The sequence below is a fragment of the Columba livia genome, chromosome 7, assembly GCF_036013475.1.
Source record: "Columba livia isolate bColLiv1 breed racing homer chromosome 7, bColLiv1.pat.W.v2, whole genome shotgun sequence".
NCBI lineage: Eukaryota > Metazoa > Chordata > Aves > Columbiformes > Columbidae > Columba > Columba livia.
In genome coordinates this window covers 21,167,638-21,184,298 of record NC_088608.1, presented here as the reverse complement: position 1 = coordinate 21,184,298, position 16,661 = coordinate 21,167,638, and the positions used below count along the sequence as shown (strand labels likewise).

The 16,661-nt window shown below is 39.8% G+C and overlaps 1 protein-coding gene across 11 annotated transcripts in view; it reads right to left on the bottom strand.

The window, feature by feature from the left end:
- MYO3B (myosin IIIB) overlaps nucleotides 1–16,473 on the bottom strand; it is a 249,370-nt gene extending 232,897 nt beyond the window's left edge. For 8 of the 11 annotated variants that reach the window (XR_010473849.1, XR_010473850.1, XM_065069731.1 and 5 more), the window contains exons 1-3: nucleotides 8,683–16,473; nucleotides 3,177–3,229; nucleotides 2,947–2,986 (exon numbers count right to left, since the gene is read on the bottom strand). Coding sequence is in view for 8 of the 11 variants with exons in the window: in XM_065069731.1 (XP_064925803.1) it covers nucleotides 2,947–2,986; nucleotides 3,177–3,183 (47 nt within the window). In the remaining 3 variants the exon portion in view is untranslated. The remainder of the gene's footprint in view (nucleotides 1–2,946; nucleotides 2,987–3,176; nucleotides 3,230–8,682) is intronic. The other 3 variants (XM_065069733.1, XM_065069732.1, XM_065069735.1) reach the window with 3 other exon arrangements.
- Nucleotides 16,474–16,661: the final 188 nt, after the last annotated feature.

Sequence of the window (16,661 nt, the reverse complement as noted above, 5' to 3'; positions counted from 1 at the left end):
TATACTATGGAACAACTGTTAAAATGTTTTTTTAAAAACAAATGCCTTGATGAGACAACAGATCCGGCAAAGTCTGGGGTGGGTTGCTGAGCACTTGAAAGTAAAGCACTTTCTAGCAGCCTCAGTCTTGGTGTGTTCAGTGGAATGATCTCCAGGACTTCTTGAAATCTACAGGGCAACTCATTCTCTACAAATCCTTGCACTACACTAAACTATTTCTCCATTTCCATCTTCTCTCCATTTATGGTAATTCCTAATTTGTGTTAAAATTTACTGCCAATTAGATAATTTTGGATACATTTTGCCAGGGGAAAAAACCAAAACTAAATAAAAACCCCAAAGAAACAAAAACCAAAACCAACCAAACACCACAACCAACCAGAGATCCTGAAGAAAGAAGTGTTTCTGAAACCTCTAATCCAATCTATTTTCCAGGCCCAAATTAACTACAATTTCCTTCTACCCTTCAGTTCATGCTAGGTCAGATAAAAGAAAAGAGTAGAAGCAGGGAGACCATGGAAGAGATGAGAGGTGGTGACAGTACTAGTCACCAAAGAACAGTAGAACAAATTATTCTTATAGCTGAACTATCATAAACCATTTCTCTCTTTCCCTGACATTCACTCAATACCTAAGCTGAGGGTAGAAGCAGCAGAGAACTCTAAATCAGGAAGCTCTCCACCTGGCAGAGTTAAGTACAATTCTGCTTGCACAGGGAAATATTTATGAAACAATGGATGAGATTTTTCTTTTTCCAAGTAGTAGTCAAACATGAAGACAACATCCCCCTTGGGATCAGCATTATTCTTCTAGTTCTATGTCTATCCAGGAAATTAGAAAGAGCAGAGACAGCACTCTTTCAAACTGTTTTAAGCAGCATTTTCTGTTTTTTCAGATTTCAATGCCAGGAAGAAAATTTTCCTTAAATATTCCTATATTTTCCTTTATTATCCACACACACACACACACACAAAATCCAGAGATGCCTCTGCCTTCCTGTATCTTAATAAAACCCCAGTCTGGTTTTGTATAGAACACACCATTTCCATGTGAATCTCAAATCTATTTATTGTCAGCCTTGCAGCCAGACTCAAGCAGACCATGGTAAAACAAGTGCTCTCCCCTTTTACAGAATACCTCCCCCACTGCAGGATACCTTTACCCTAGCATTTACAGGATTCTGCTTATTAGTGACACAGAGTCCTCCTAAAGAACTGTCCTGCAAAAAACTTCTACCTCCTGAAAGCCATAAGTAGGAAACTGCACACCTGGCACAAGGAGACACCAGACTGCAGTTAGCAAGCTCTATTTGAGACTAGCACACCTGTGTCCAAACGCAGGAAAGAAAAAACTCTGGGGAAGGCAGCAAAGATGAGGCACAACAGCATACCTACAAGTTCAGTACAGCCTCCACGGTAGAGCTGGAACTGTGTCAAGGACAGAGTAGAGGGTTTACTTGGTACTACAGTGATCCGATACACTTGGGCCTCAGGGAAGTCTTACCAGAGTAGGTATCGTTGCATCACTCCACTTTGGATCACCACCTAGTCCCCAAAATGTTTATATATTTGCAAGTCACAAAACATTTTGTATAGGAAACTGTGGCATACAGTACAGATCACTGATCATTCTATGTCTTTGCATCCTGCAAAGACAGCTTTGTCAAGGACTCAGGCATCTGCTGGCTAATAGTAGTCAAGTATTTTACACACATGGATAACTGTGTATCTCTGCAAAAATGCACTAATCTAACTATATTTTGTCTTGCAAGAGTGAAGATCACCTTAGCGCGACAGTGCCAACTGTCTTGTCATTAGCTCCATTATTACAATGACTTAAAAAGAGCTAGTAGTGTTACTATACCCATACATAAGAACACCATGCAAGAACTCTTTTTTTAAAGAGCTAACAGATATGTAAATCCTTAGTTGGAAACTGTGTTATCTATAGCATTAATGTTTTCAGTGAACTCATCTTTCTCTTTTAAATTTTTGGTAATGAAATCCCTGGGTTTCATTTCACTATAGATTGATGCTGACGTGGCCATGAATCCTGATTCTGGCATAGAACCTGAGCAAGGAAAAGTATACCATGGGGCAGTTCTTTGGACAGGAGTTAAAATGAAAGCAGTACAGGCTGCACTCTTCACAATCCATTCTTTCTTACAGTATCAAGGTTGTAAAAGCTTATCCCTCCTCCAATACTGTATGCACTGCCCATCATCAAAACCAGCGACATTACAAACGCGTAACTCAAGACTAGCAGTTTTTAAGGTACGATATATAACAATCAATCTTTTGAAGGAAGCTAATGTGTAAGGCCTGTATTTTCTTTAGAGATGAGGCTGAAGAGTTCCCTAATAAATACAACTAAGAATTTCGCTAGTCACAGAGATCTGTATTTGATCATGTCTTGTACCACTCAGTTCAAAAGACTCTCTAGTAGTTTCTGAACATCAATAGAAAGAGAAGTGGCTGAACAAGTCCACAATCACAAAGGCAGTTCTACCCTTAGGGAATGTTCATGAACAGAATTAACACTTCTGGTGCAACCTGAGTCAAATACGGCTGTGCTGCTACAAACATATGAAGGCTGCATTGAGAAGCAACAACAGTCAGTAACTATAATTGTTAATTATATCTTCTCAGTAACTTTCACAACATTCTTGGTGCCATGATGAAATCAGGAGTCAGCTATTTGTCTAGCTTGATAGCTTTAATTTCATTACTTGAGAAAGAAAAAAAAGGAAAAATAAAAAGGTTAAGAAATAAAGCTGCAAGCAGAGCAATACTTCACAGCTACTAGCTGCCCATCTGTAACATAATTATGATGTGTGAGCCGAATGAGACAAGGACTTAGCTATTTTGTGGGGAGTCAGAACAACACAAAACATATGGGTTTTCTCCAGGATGCCATAGAAGATGATGTTTAAAAATTCTTTCTTACCTAATCCAGTTTGCTTCAGGACTTGCTGTGTTCTCAGCTGCTGCAACAAACATAAAAAGCAAAGCTTGACAGCCTTCAAGACACTTGAGATCTTTGGCATTTCTCCAGTTGCTACCAAAGCTAACAGCTGTTGACATACACAAACCTGACTTCATGCATCACAGTTCTATTCCAAAGCTGATTACCAACAAAACAGAATAAGGTGAAAAATTAAAGGTTGCATTCCTTACCTGACATAGTTCCTGTTGGCCATATGCTGGACTCGGCCAAAGGTACTGTCTCCCTGAGCGATAAACCCAGAATAAGGGAAGGCTGAATTATTAACAAGAACATGAGGAGGTCTCAAAAGCACATGATGAATGAAAAAGAAATTCAAAACTTACATTCTGATTTAGTTTGTAAAGGGAAATTAGAGAGCTTCTTGAACCCTTGCTCGATTGATCTATTTCAAACACCAAATGGCATATGGAAAGAAGCAGGATGATGCTTTATTGCAATGCAGGGGAATAATGAACACAGTGCCTTCTGCCTTCATACCAATCTGTTACAAAGTAGAATTTGACTAAAATGGAAATATCTGACTTTTATCTTATAGTAGTTGTATACATTCCCATTCCACTGGTCACCTCTCTTTTTAGTCAGTAACTGTTAAAAGTTCTTCCTACACTGTGTTTTGGTCTCCAGCTTTTTCTACCTAAAACCATAGACGTGCTCTTCAAGCAACTTATAATTGCACTCAGTCTCTAAGTTCATACAGTATCTCAGGTTTAAAATTGGGTCATCCAATTATTTTTGAATATGACACAGCACAGCAGGAATGAAATCTATGGATTTCTGGGCAAAGGCTGGAACTTCTTTTACATAACTTTGTGTCTTTTGATACTGCTGATAGCAATTAGAAAGTACCAACCAAGATAAGAAACCTTGCCAGGATGAAAGGAAAAATTGACATCAATTTCTCCTCTCAAGAGAGAATTTTATAGCTCCTCTGTATTCTGTTCTGCAGAATTCTTATTATTACTTGCAATACCATGCAGCAGACACTAATGATTAGAACAGCATTCAGAAAAGGACATTATCTATTCAGACACTGCACACTGCACCTAAATGCTAGGTTCCCAGTTCTAGGGGAGGGAGATACAGGACTCATGTTAAGCATTCAAATGTGAATATCCACATGGAAGTTGGACATTTAAACTGACATTCACAACAATGAGAAAGCAGGAGCAGCACATGAAGCTGGGATGGGGGCATCACTCAGGTAAAGGACATATCTGAAAGCCTCTTTGTCTGCATGCTGCCTCTGTGAAACCAGGACCGAGAGCCTTAACTTGCTTTCTCCAATTAAGTAGCCGTGCCACTTGGAATTCACATTTTTTTCTTATACCTTGCTCTGAACTCCCTCCAGGTTTGAATCTCAGATGGTGAAAAGTCAAGCAACTGCCTCTCACATTTCAACACAATGGAAGATGGACAATTACCCCTTGTCTTCTATGACTAAACCCCAGCTAAATACAAGGCAGAATGTATATATTTATTAACAGGGGTGCTATCTGCTTTACAGAATTAACCTTGCTATTTAATACATAATTTTCAGTAATTACACACAATGTGGGAATAATAATTCAACACAGATTAAATAAAAATAGATTTTTTTTTCCATCAAAATGCCTAGTTTAATCTATTGTTAAGCTTTCAGCCATCAACACCGACCCCTGGAAATTACATCCCTTTCAAGTGTTTCAGGTTGCTTACCACAGAAATCTCTGTGGGTTAGGGCAGGTATTGCCCTGTGAATTGGAGGGGTAAATTGTTCCCTATTGTTTCTGCTGCAGTAGTGATGTGACCTGAAGACTGAAGGAGATGGAATTTTCTTGTGAATCATAGAAACTGTGTGAAAGGTGAGAAAGGTCCACGCAAAGCCAAAAAGCATAGTGTCCATGCAGAACGTTCAATAAACAGCTACATGAATAGAGTGATAGCAGTAATTATATCATTATCTCAGGTGGGCTGAACACATTCACCACTCCACCGAACACACCTCTCTCCACAGTCAATATACTACCATCAGCATAGAGAGAATGAAAACAAAATAGACTTCCCGTTACTTTAATTGTCACCAGCCATAATGCCCTCAGAATAAGCACAAAAAAAAAAGATCCGTTTTCCACAGCTTTACACCTTCTCTTGGTATTTTGACCAAGAAAATAGTAGCTACAAGAGCGGAGGAACAGTGAAAGATGCAAAAGGACATGCGCTAGTTCTTCCCTTATTCTGACATATTTGTATCTCATACATGCTCTACTACTAAATGCTACTCTTTTTATTAATTCGTATTGCACTATGTCAGGGGATGCATTCATTTTCCTGAATTTTCATCTGTTTTATAAAAAGCATTGTAAAATTAACTGAGCCCAATATTTTCAAATGTTCTGCAAACATCTCCTTTTTCCACATACAATATCAGTACTCCCCCTCCAGACAGTGGGGCACCGTCAATGCCTGAAGAAGCAACAACTGGATGAGAGATGGAGAAAAAGAGGAGCAGCCAGAGGCTCCTGGCATGCCTTGTTCCTTACAAAGCAGCAGCAAAGAATGAAAAATCTCATACTTCCTTCCCACTCCTCATGTGCCATTATCACAGGCCAATTCTCAGCCGTGTTCAGCAGAGCCTCTTGCCTGTTGTGAAGCATTCAAATAGGAAAGCTCAGACTTACACTGTCAGACGTTTATTCCAGAGTAGTGGCATCCTAGTCATAGCCATCAGCTTTCTGGTTTTGACATAGGGAAAGCATGTATGGCCTTACACAATGCATTATTCAGAGAACTTCTCCTCCCCAGAGAGGGGAAAATTCCATTCCTTGCAGATATTTTGAACAATTAGACAATAGCAGTTTCTCAAGCTATTTTCCAGGTTTCTGATGTGGTGCATCAATTCCAAGGCCTTGCTTTGTTAATGCTGCATCAGGTTCATTGTAGGGTTCCCTTTCCCTGAAGTACCACACAAATCAGTCACATCTCATCACTCCAGACAAAACACCCTTTCCCCACTATTTACTCATGCAACTCCCAAAACAAGAGCTGTGCAAAGACATGAAAGATGCACAAAAAGCAGGACAAGCTAGGAGACAACTAGTAGAAGACTAATTTCATGCATTGGATTGTTTCTCCTTCTCCATTTCTACCTGCAAAACAGTCCTCCCATTTTTCACAGATAGCAAAATAGGTGCTTTCCTCAGCTGCACACTGTAATTCTTTGGGTGACCACCACCCTCATCGTGCACTCTTCTGTCCTTGCTGCAGCTCTCTTACCTTCTTCTTATCTCCTCTCCCCATTTTAGGATCTCCATGGCTTTATCAAAGAGCACAATGATAATCCATCACAGTAAACAAGACCACATGTTTGATTCCTCCTGTTAGCACTATGAGGAATGTGACTCCATATTTTAGAGTCTAATGCAGGAGTCTTTACTAAAAATGCCCACTCTGAATTTGTATCCTGGGTGGTTGCCGGATACATTGCGGCTTGCTTATTCTGCTGCAGTACAGCTCAGTTCAATTTCATGAAAAGGAATTAAAGAGTAACAACAACAAAAGAAAAATTCCTACTGAATGAAGTACTGATTGTTCCTGCAGGTGCAGAGCATTCCCAGCTTCCCTGAAACAATCAAACCAAAGACACATTTCTGTTCTCTGGCTCTACATTACTGAAGTTCAGCTATACAAAAGGTTGGTAAAAAGCGCTCACCTGGCCAGTTATGCTTAGGGTTTGTACAAGGATTTTTTCCCACTTCTTTTCCTTTGCTGATCCATAGGGAATGGAAGTTTGTAATGAAAGACAAGTTACAGACACAGAATGTATCACGCTGTGTTCCAATGGCAGCTTAAAACTAGGGTTATGAACCAACCAATTTTTAAAGCAGAACAAAAGCAAACTAATACCATAATTTTCAGTACTTCAAACCCCCTTCCTGAACACAAATGTTGTTTGATTATCCTCACAGCACTGCACAATGTTATCAGCACTTTTTCATCATTCCCTTCTCCTCTACTTCTGCAGTAGCAGAAGGCTGATAAAGACAATATCTTCTGTTTTTGCAACACAAAATGTTTCTCTTCCTCAGACAAGCCTGCACTCAGGAGCCCCTTGTTCATGAGCCTCACCAGGCATTAGCACAGCAAGCATCATTGTCTTTGTCCAATGAACTTTTTATTCTGAATGCATTTGGCACAAACACTGCAAAACTGGTCTTGGCAGCTCTTGAAGCAACCAAACAGCTACTGTGCTGCTCACTAAATCTCTTTCTCCCGTAGTTAGAAATCAATAATACAGGTACAGTATTTCTTCTAATTGAGGATTTCGGATGGTATTAGATAAATCACTTATTCCGCCCATACACCAACAGGGCAGCACATAATTCTGAGGAAGAAAACACACAGCAGCTCTCACTGTCCACTGCACAACCATGTATTGCTGCAGATAATGGTCCTACAGGTTCTTAAGGGTGGAACACCATGGAGCACCAAGTACCAGCACAGGAGAGCAAACAAGTTCATGCTTGTTTCCAAACCAATCCATTTGCGCTTAAATTGACCTTCCATTTTAGAAGGGTCTAAAATGACTTTTAGAAATCTATATCCACCTTGCTTTCTAGGCAGACTACCATATGAAAATGTTAGCCCAGAAGAAAAATAGGTCAGCTTGGTTCTGGTCACATTCTTATTTTTTGAATGAAACTCTTTTACTTTATTTCCTACCATATCAGTAATTTACACCCGCTTGGATAAACACTAGAGGATTAAAGGATCTATGTTAGAAAAATAAATGCTATACAGTTTGAAATTGCACATTAAGAACCAAGCTGGACTTAAATCTGGGAGTGCAAAATGGATCTAAAACAGGGATTCAGCGTATTTTCAGGTTACATTCTGCAAGACTCCACAGTAGATTAAGATATAACCAATTCACTGCTTTTGCCAGAAAAACGTCAGTAACATCTGATTTGCTGACACTGAAGCAGTATTATTATACATCTTCATACTAACAGAAATTTCTGTACAAGAACATAATTTCCCACTTAATAATTTCAAAACACCTCAAAACAAAACACTGATCCTTGGTTTTCACAGTATGATGAAATTGGAATTCCAGAGTACAGATTTTGAAGGGGAGAATGAAATGAAAAAAACTATCTTTTAAATATAAAATTTTAAAAAAGCAAAAAAACAAACAAACCCCTGCATTTCGTATTTACACAGAACTGAATGCACTGCTTCAGAGAAACAACTAGAAAGATGTCTGCGTCCCGGTGTGCGTCATTTATAATCACTGCAGAAAGACGTTTTAAGTTGGCCACCTCTTCTCAATTTGTGTGCCATGTTGTCTATGGATAATAGTACCTCTCCCTTTCCTTTGTTAACAATTGCATACCTGTATGTACTGGGAAGGGAGAAAAGAGCACGTACATTCACTGAAAGGAATTTATCAAATATTATCATATTTGCAATGTATATTATGGTTCACTAACTACTAGTAGGTGACTTTAAAAGTATTACACACTAGAGACAGGTCTATTTTGGTATTTAGGGAACTTACAGATATCTTTCTCCAGTTACCCATGGCTTTGTCCTGATGCGCCTGAATCCTGTGTCACACCTACTTGCTTCTTACCTCATAGTATCTTCTGTCACTTCTGTTCGTTTAACCACAAAGATATTTTTCTGAGTATTGCTTACCAATAGGTTCGGGGGAGATGGGTACAGCTGGTGTTCCCCTGCAGAGGCAGGGCCCCGGCTCAGCCCCAGCAGCCGCACCTGTGCGGCGCTGCACCCGCAGGTCCCGGCAGCCCCGGCCCCCTCAGCGCCGCGGGCCCGCGGCCTGTCAGCAGGGCACAGGTCGCCGTCCGTTCTCGCTCCCACAGCGGCGGGGCGACCCCGCATGACTGGACACCTGGCGGCCGCGGAGCCTCCGCCGGCGGGGCAGGGGAGGCGCTGCGGCGGGAGGCGCTGCCGAGGGCCCGCAGCCGCGTCCCCCTGCGCCGCCCGGGCCGCGTTCCGCGCTGAGCCTGGGCCGGGGCCGCGGGGCTGCGGCGGCGCGCGCCGTTACCTCAGCGCTGCCGCGCCGGGCCCTGAGGAGCGCCGGGGCCTCTCAGGACAGGCCGGGTAAACGCGGTGAGGTAAAGGGACGGTTTAGTGAGCTTTTAAAGAAATGGTTAGGAGCAAGAAATAAAACTAATTAGTATATATGCGTAACTAGTATTAAATAGCTTTCACTTAGAAACTGCAAACTTTAAACAATGAGGAACATTGGCATTTCTCCACAAAATTCTTCCAGCCACCTTTATCCATTGCTGTGCATGTTTTGTTTTTAACAAGGCAATTGTTTCTAACAGTGAATTGTCAATCTGACCAAAGTACAGTAATTTTTTTTACCATTCCCTTGAAACAAGCCATATTTACATGCAGCCGCTATTTTTTGTTGTTGCTTGCAAATTTCCAGTAGAAAAGAACAACTCTTAATTGTTGTCAAGTGCAGTGATTGACCAATTACACAATGGCTCCACTAATGCAAGCTCAGGCTAGGAATGGCTTGATCTCTCACTTTCTTTAGGCTGTCTTTGAAAAGAAAATATGTCATTTGTATGGCCATGACTAGATGCCAAAAGGCGAAGAGCTATTAGTAAATGAAATGCTATAAAATGCTATAGCCTCAATAATTGAATGGGAATAGAGTATCTCTTAGACCATAAATAGTTTACAGTATTTAACTGATGAGATTTTCCAAAGTGTATTCTATGGAGACGTTCAGTTGCTGCACACAAAGTAGTTTTGGTGAATCAGTTAAATTTTAAATCAACATACAGTACTGATGTAGTGAAACATGTAGCCAACAAATTGTAAATGGAAGTATTTTAATCATAAAACACATCATTATAATGGAACGTACACTTTCTGTAATAAAAAGTTGAGATGCACTGTCTTACCCTCATTTATCAGTTTAAAATCTCCCTTTTCAAATGGCTATACAGAAACATTATTCACTATAGTAAATCTCCTTAAAAGTCAGGAGGACTTCATGCTTTTTAAATACCTCTTCATCTCTGTGTGCATTTTTCTTTGCCCAGAAATGGACTCGTGATTGTGAACAGAATGCATGATTGCATTAACCTACACACATCATAAACACTGGTGAATCACAAGTTAATGTAAAAACATTAAACAGCTTTGCGGGAAAGGAAAAAAAAAAACAACAGTTGCTGAAGAGTTTAAGGACACAGCTGAAATGCATAGTACTTCTGTGAAAATCTTGAGGCAGTTTTAAATTCCCGCTATGCAAATGTGGATACAGCATGCTGAACTGTAAGTACCCGAGTTAACACGTATTGTGTTATATTGTCTTGTCCTAACAGGTCACATGGGTGCTGCTTTGGATTTTCCCTTCTTAGTTTTTAAATAAATGCAAATGCACCTTGTTCAAGGGTTGCCACCATCTTGAAGAAAGCAAACATCAAAACCCCTCTGTGGTTCAACCAATTCTTCACATGGCCCTTTCCTTACCTCAAGAGTTCAGCAGTCTTCTGCTGTATTAACAGGGAGAACTCACATTAAGACTTCCATCCAAGACTTGCCTCTTCCAAATCGTATTGTATTTTGCTCACATGGAAACATCCCCCACCCTGCCTGCTACTTTCTTCATCTACATCTCTACCTAAGAGTATGGTTGCTGCATTTCTGAGAGCAAAAGAATAAGGTAAAGGGAAGGATAAGGAGTACAAAGACCACAGTGTACTGTGATTTCTCATAGCTCCCTGGGAGAGTCCCAGATCCCATCTCTCAGTCTCAAATCAGGGCTCAGGCTGCCGGAGTGTAGGTCAGGACTCCTGAAAGAAAAAAAGCTGCTGGTTCTCAGCCTGCTGAGCCAAATCCCAGACTCTGTCTGCTGTGTCCTGGAGCAAGCAAAATGCTTCAGGTAAGAGTTCTCATCTCTATACCATAATTTCATCCCAAAGCCCTTGCCATCCTAGAGTGCCCACCATCCCATCCACTGCCTGAGAGGAAAAGCAGGACATGTGCAGGTACAGATACAGAAAGCTCTGTCTGAGGGCTCTGGTAGTCAAGCTCTTGTGGCAGTTAGGCTTTCATTTAGACAGGTGTCTGAAACGACAGCTCCTAGCTGTAATGACTCTGTCCGTACTCGCATACAAAGATGGTTGCTCTAGCTGAGGCTTCCAGTTTTGTTCTCATTTGCACTGGTAGAAAAAAAATCCTGAATCCAAATCTACAACACTACCTGAACACAGAGGACAGCAAGGACAAAGCAACTGAGGAGTTTTTACAGCACAGATTTGAAGGGAAAAAAAACACAAAAAACAACAAAAACAGCAAAGGGGACTGAAAAGGAGAGAAAGCCTCCATTAAAATTATTCAGCAATGAAGGAAATAAAATAACAGCAATGTTAATATAAGAGTGGATTTCACTGCCTCTGAAATCAATGGAAGTAGTGAGAAGAATACTGGAGCTTTACGAATATATTCAAAAATGATTTAAACTATCAACAGAAGCCAGCAGCAGCAGAGCAGTCAGATAAGGACTATAGAAGTGCAGCAAAACCACGTAGGTAGCAGCACAGCATCAAAGAGTAATTATGCTTGCATGGAGAAAAAGCAGGAGAAGCAGTTCAACAATGTAACAGTTCTAGCCAAGACTCAGGTGCCATCACCCAGATCTTACAAATCATAAGCACAAAGTGCAGACCTCAGGGAGCCTGGAAACAGAAGGGGGGAGATGGAATATCTGATGTATAGACAGCACTGAAATGTAAATAGCATCACTGAACTATAATGAGTTAGAATTATACTGGATTCATTCCCAGCAGTAAACTCCAGAGGAAAGGTGACTCAGAGGACTTAAAAGCCAACAACAAACAATACACATAGAAGAACCTACACGCTATGTCTTTTAGATAGCAATTGCCAAGAGAAGGATCCACAGAGATTCTGGCAAGCAACGTGTACCACAGTTTGTGGTTCCTAGTGTGTAGCTCTTCCAAAACATGTCAGCTTACCCAAATACTAGAAACTTACCTTTTATTACTTTTGCAGAGTTGGAACGTGATGCTCCCAAGAGTAACCCTTAGTCTTGTTTTGTACAGCTTTCTTCAGAGAGGCAGTAGTAGTATGACTGAGAGCACGGTTACAACCTCTCATGGCTTCATTAGGAATTACTGCTGGGCACACGTGGCATAATCATGATGCTTAAATATCTGAATTTACCCTTAGTGGATGAACATCTGAAGCACTGAGTGGCCTATGTCACACTAGGCCTGAGTACGTATGCAGGACATAATTAATAAGTTTAGAAGGTGAACCTATCCAAAGCATCATGTCCATTTCTCAAATTTTCTCCTCCTTTCCTCTTTCCACATAAAGCGTTCTTTTTTCCCCACAGTAGAGAAAATTAAAAGCTGCAGAAAGAAAAAGTAAAATGGTATTTCACTTTAAGAATATCCTATGCAAATTCCCGATAATTACACTGTATACAATTCTAATAAATAGCAATGCTGGGTAAGAGAGATCTACAGTTTTTTTCATTTGCTGCTTTTCTTCTTACAGCTAATGGGTTCCCATGGTGTTCAAAATCAATCTTTGCTGCCACACACAAACTAAATCACTTGAATGGGCTGAGCTTTCTTCTGTTTATTGTTGCTAGGGAAACCACCTTGTTGGTATTCAGCAGTGTAACATGTCTTTTGACCTGTGTTTCTGAGGACCAGATCCAACACAGCTGTGCAGTATTCAGTTAAAAATTGTATTGCAGCGTCCTTGGAAATACACTCACACAGAAGAGCAGCGTTACTGTAGTACCTTAGTTTGAGATTGTTTGGGATTTTTTACGTGTTTCTTTAGACAGATAAAAATTGTGAAATTATATTTAATGATACAGTAATATGCCCTAATTCTGCCCACAATTTAAACACAATCCCAGTCTTTGAAATATGTGTCACTAAAATAGCGCCCATCTTTTTTTTTTTTTTAATACTCTTCTCCTTGTAGAAGGAAAGTTTTCCATATGAAAACTTGCGATTATGAGTTATATGACTAAAAAATAACAATCCAAGTAGGAATAAAGTGAAAGTATGAGCCATTTCTGAATAGCCAGGTGTCTAGAGGTTATTTGAATGACATCAGTCACATGCTGGAAAGTATCAATTGTACAAATACAGTACTAGACTTACAAAAGGCAATCTCTGACTCTCAGAATATATTTGTTTCTTGACATTACTTAGCAGCTTCTGGTAGGGGGAAAAAAAAAGAGAAATATTGAAAAGGTATTATGTCCAGGGTCACTGTTGACTATGGGAAACAAACCAATTCTAATTTAGTGGTCATTTTTATTACTGCCAAAATATCTGTGTAGGAAGTAGTGTCTTTTGAGGAGGCAGCAAAGCATGAAAATATGCAAAAAGTTAAGTAAGGGATGAAAGGGCCGTATCTCACTTAAATCCTGTGTGCATTTGTATTTCATAGTTGATGGCAGATCTTGCTACGTGGATTGGTGTAACACCAGTTGGTCTACCATTACAGAGCAGCACTTACTTCATTTACTTACTGAACCAAACAGGAGGTGTTCCTTGTCGTAAAAGAGCTTACAAGTTAAGTGGGAGACAAAACCAACAGTATAAAAAGGACAGCTAGAGAACCTAAATGAAACAATAATTAACAGTCCCATCAGCTGCCCTGAAAATCTTAGTTTAAGAAAACCTGCATGTCCATAGTTTATACGATGCTTAACTTTACACCAGCAGTTCTAAGTACCTTGTTACAGAGCTCTCTGAGGTTAAAACAGCAGCTCTGTACTAAACTCCTGAAGGTAATGGAAGTTGTCCTACAACACAGGCAGTATCTTTTTGGACCCCTGGAGATACCTTGGAAAAAATGCAAAATGAGTTTTAGGTTTTCAAAGATGATGCACAACAAATCTAAAATGACTAGCACCATAGAGCTGCAAAGCAGCCACAGCCTCTACAACCCAGTTTTCAAGCTGTACCTACCCCTGGCTACCTGTGCATAAAGCACTCAGAGAATGCAATCTTATTTGCAAAGTATTATTATACAGTTGCAGGGGGCTTTGCAGCTGTTTTAGGTTTCCTACACAAACAAGGTAGTTGTGTATGCAATGTGAAGACAACAAAGGCATGAAAAAAGTGGCTGCATTACATGGAGAGAGCCCCAGCTTTTCAAAGAAACAGAAGGAACACTCTCCTCACAGTAAATTGTATAAAGTGGCTTCCAGAGCCAAAGTACAAAGGATATTCCTTGACATCTGTAAAACAAAGGCTCATTATCTGCTTTAGGTATTTGCCAGTACTTACATGTAATCCCCAGCACATGTTGTTCTGATTTGGTAACTGCTTCAGCCCGCAGTTCCATTCTACTTTGTGACCCATACACATTTGGTCACCATATTTAAAGGCCAAAGCATAGAGACAGTAGATATGCTCAACACTTAGAAAAACTGTTTTTAAAATGACAGAAGCAATAAATTTGTTTTCCCCGTTTTAATCTCTGAAAGGTTATCTTTTGTTGTTCTTGTTGAAACATTAAAAAATACTTTAAAATTCCATGAGGAATAAGCCCAGCATAATTGTTTTAAGTCAAAATTATTAAAAAGTTTGGTAGTTATGAATTGGAAGTAGTCCTTCAATGGGAAACATACCAGATAGTAGATGATGTATATGTAATTCTAAGAGCTAAAACAGCACGGACATTACTGGCAGCATGAGAAATCGACTGAGGGAGTTCTGATTTCACAGGCAAACAGTTTCCTCCCAGAAAATTTCCACTCCATGACAGCAGACGAGAGAAGAAAAAAAACCAAGAACTAATTAGCACAAGTCCTTAAGACATTTGTTGCCATACTCAGTGGAAATGGAAAGGTTTACCATCCATGTGGTACATACAAAGGATAAAGACTGAAGGAATAGTAAGTTGTTTACTGGGTAGTAAATAATTCTATGATGTGAGGGGTTTCCATGGAACCAGCTCCCATTTTCACAAATTAAGAGACCAGCCTGCTCTACATCAAGTGACAGAATTACAGGAAATGGCTTTTCAAATAACAGTCTTTTCATTTTGAGACATTTTAACTGGGACTCGAGAGCTAAATTTAAAATGCTTTTCAAGAGTGGAGTTTTTTCCACATTTTCCTGTACCATGCAAAAGCATACATTGCAAAAATCATGTTTTAGGGTGTTAAGATTAGCTTTTTGAAACTGTCATTTATTTAACAAGATTCAATCTTGCTTTGTCAGTAGTATTTTCAAAGAAATACAATATTTGAAGCATGTAGCATTAAATCTCAATAGCACTAGTGGTAAGAAAGTACAAATGATACAGTGAATAAAAGAACCTAAAAACCCATTAAAAAGGATTTTTTAGTTTATTAAAACACCCTAGCCATTTATACAGCTAAGAATTCATGAAGCATTTGATGCCACTGAGAATATGCTTTTCCTACTTAAGGACATCCATTTCCAGGAATTAATAGCTAGTACAGCCTAGCAAAATTACAACTGCAGTGGCAGGACATTAGAGTGGCCAAAGAGGCAAGTAAAGCCAGGAGGCTGAACCTGCAGACGCTGGTGCTCTTCTCAGTGTAAAAGCACTTGCAGGCAAACAACTGCCCATCTGAGGGAACATGAGAGTAGGTGCTGGAGGCCCTGAGCCCTACCAAAAAGGGACATTCCTATAGCACGGCCTTCAGCCCAGCAGCACGGATCTCACTTGTCACGCAGAGCCCCCTCCTCAGACTACATGCACTCCCTCAGACCCCACAGTTGATAATGGAGAGCTGTGAACTTCCACACACTGGCTCAGATCATTCCTGTGGTTTTCTTACTTTGCAAACAGCATAATTTCGTTCTTATCTGGGCTAATGCTCAGACAGGCTCCCTTCATCATTACCGCTGCCTCTGAGAAATGGAAGTTAAAAGCAGTACTGCAGAATCAGGGTTACATTAAAACTAGATCTAAACCACATCAAGATCAGCACAAAACTGTCTCCTCTGGCGGCTATACAAACAGCACAAACTTATCTCACCTGACTCTGAAGTAAAGAAAATAATTGGTTGGATACTGTAGCAGAACACCACTTATAAAGGAAAAAATGTCATTTGCTTGTGAGTTGCACAGGATTCCTATTGCAGAGGTGATGAAAATATTAATTGAAAGCTCCAGGCCACCACTAAAAAAAAGATGCTATTATCCAAAGATCAAGGTCAAAACAAGAGTGTTTCACTGGATTTCTCAAAGGTCAAAAGAAAAATTTAATACTTAAATATATATATATACACATTCATCAAACTGAAGTTATTCCAGAAACAGATTTGACAGAAGACATCAAGCACAGTTTTCCCAGCAGTACAGTTTCTCAACTTAGCATTTTAATCTCCACATTTTGCAGCAGGAACATGGTAATAGCTAGCATGAAATTAAGCCCAACTTTAAGTGGTATACTTATGAGTAAAATAAAATAATCCAAATTAGTAATACAAAATATATGACTGTGTTTAAGTAACAAAACGAAAAAAAATATCACATTTACTCTCCCTGAAAAGAGTTTCGCATGCATAAATTTTTGACATTTAAATAACTGCCTGGCTATTGGGTAGAATTAAATAATAATTGCATTTTAGATGAGTGGGGTAGAGAGGGGA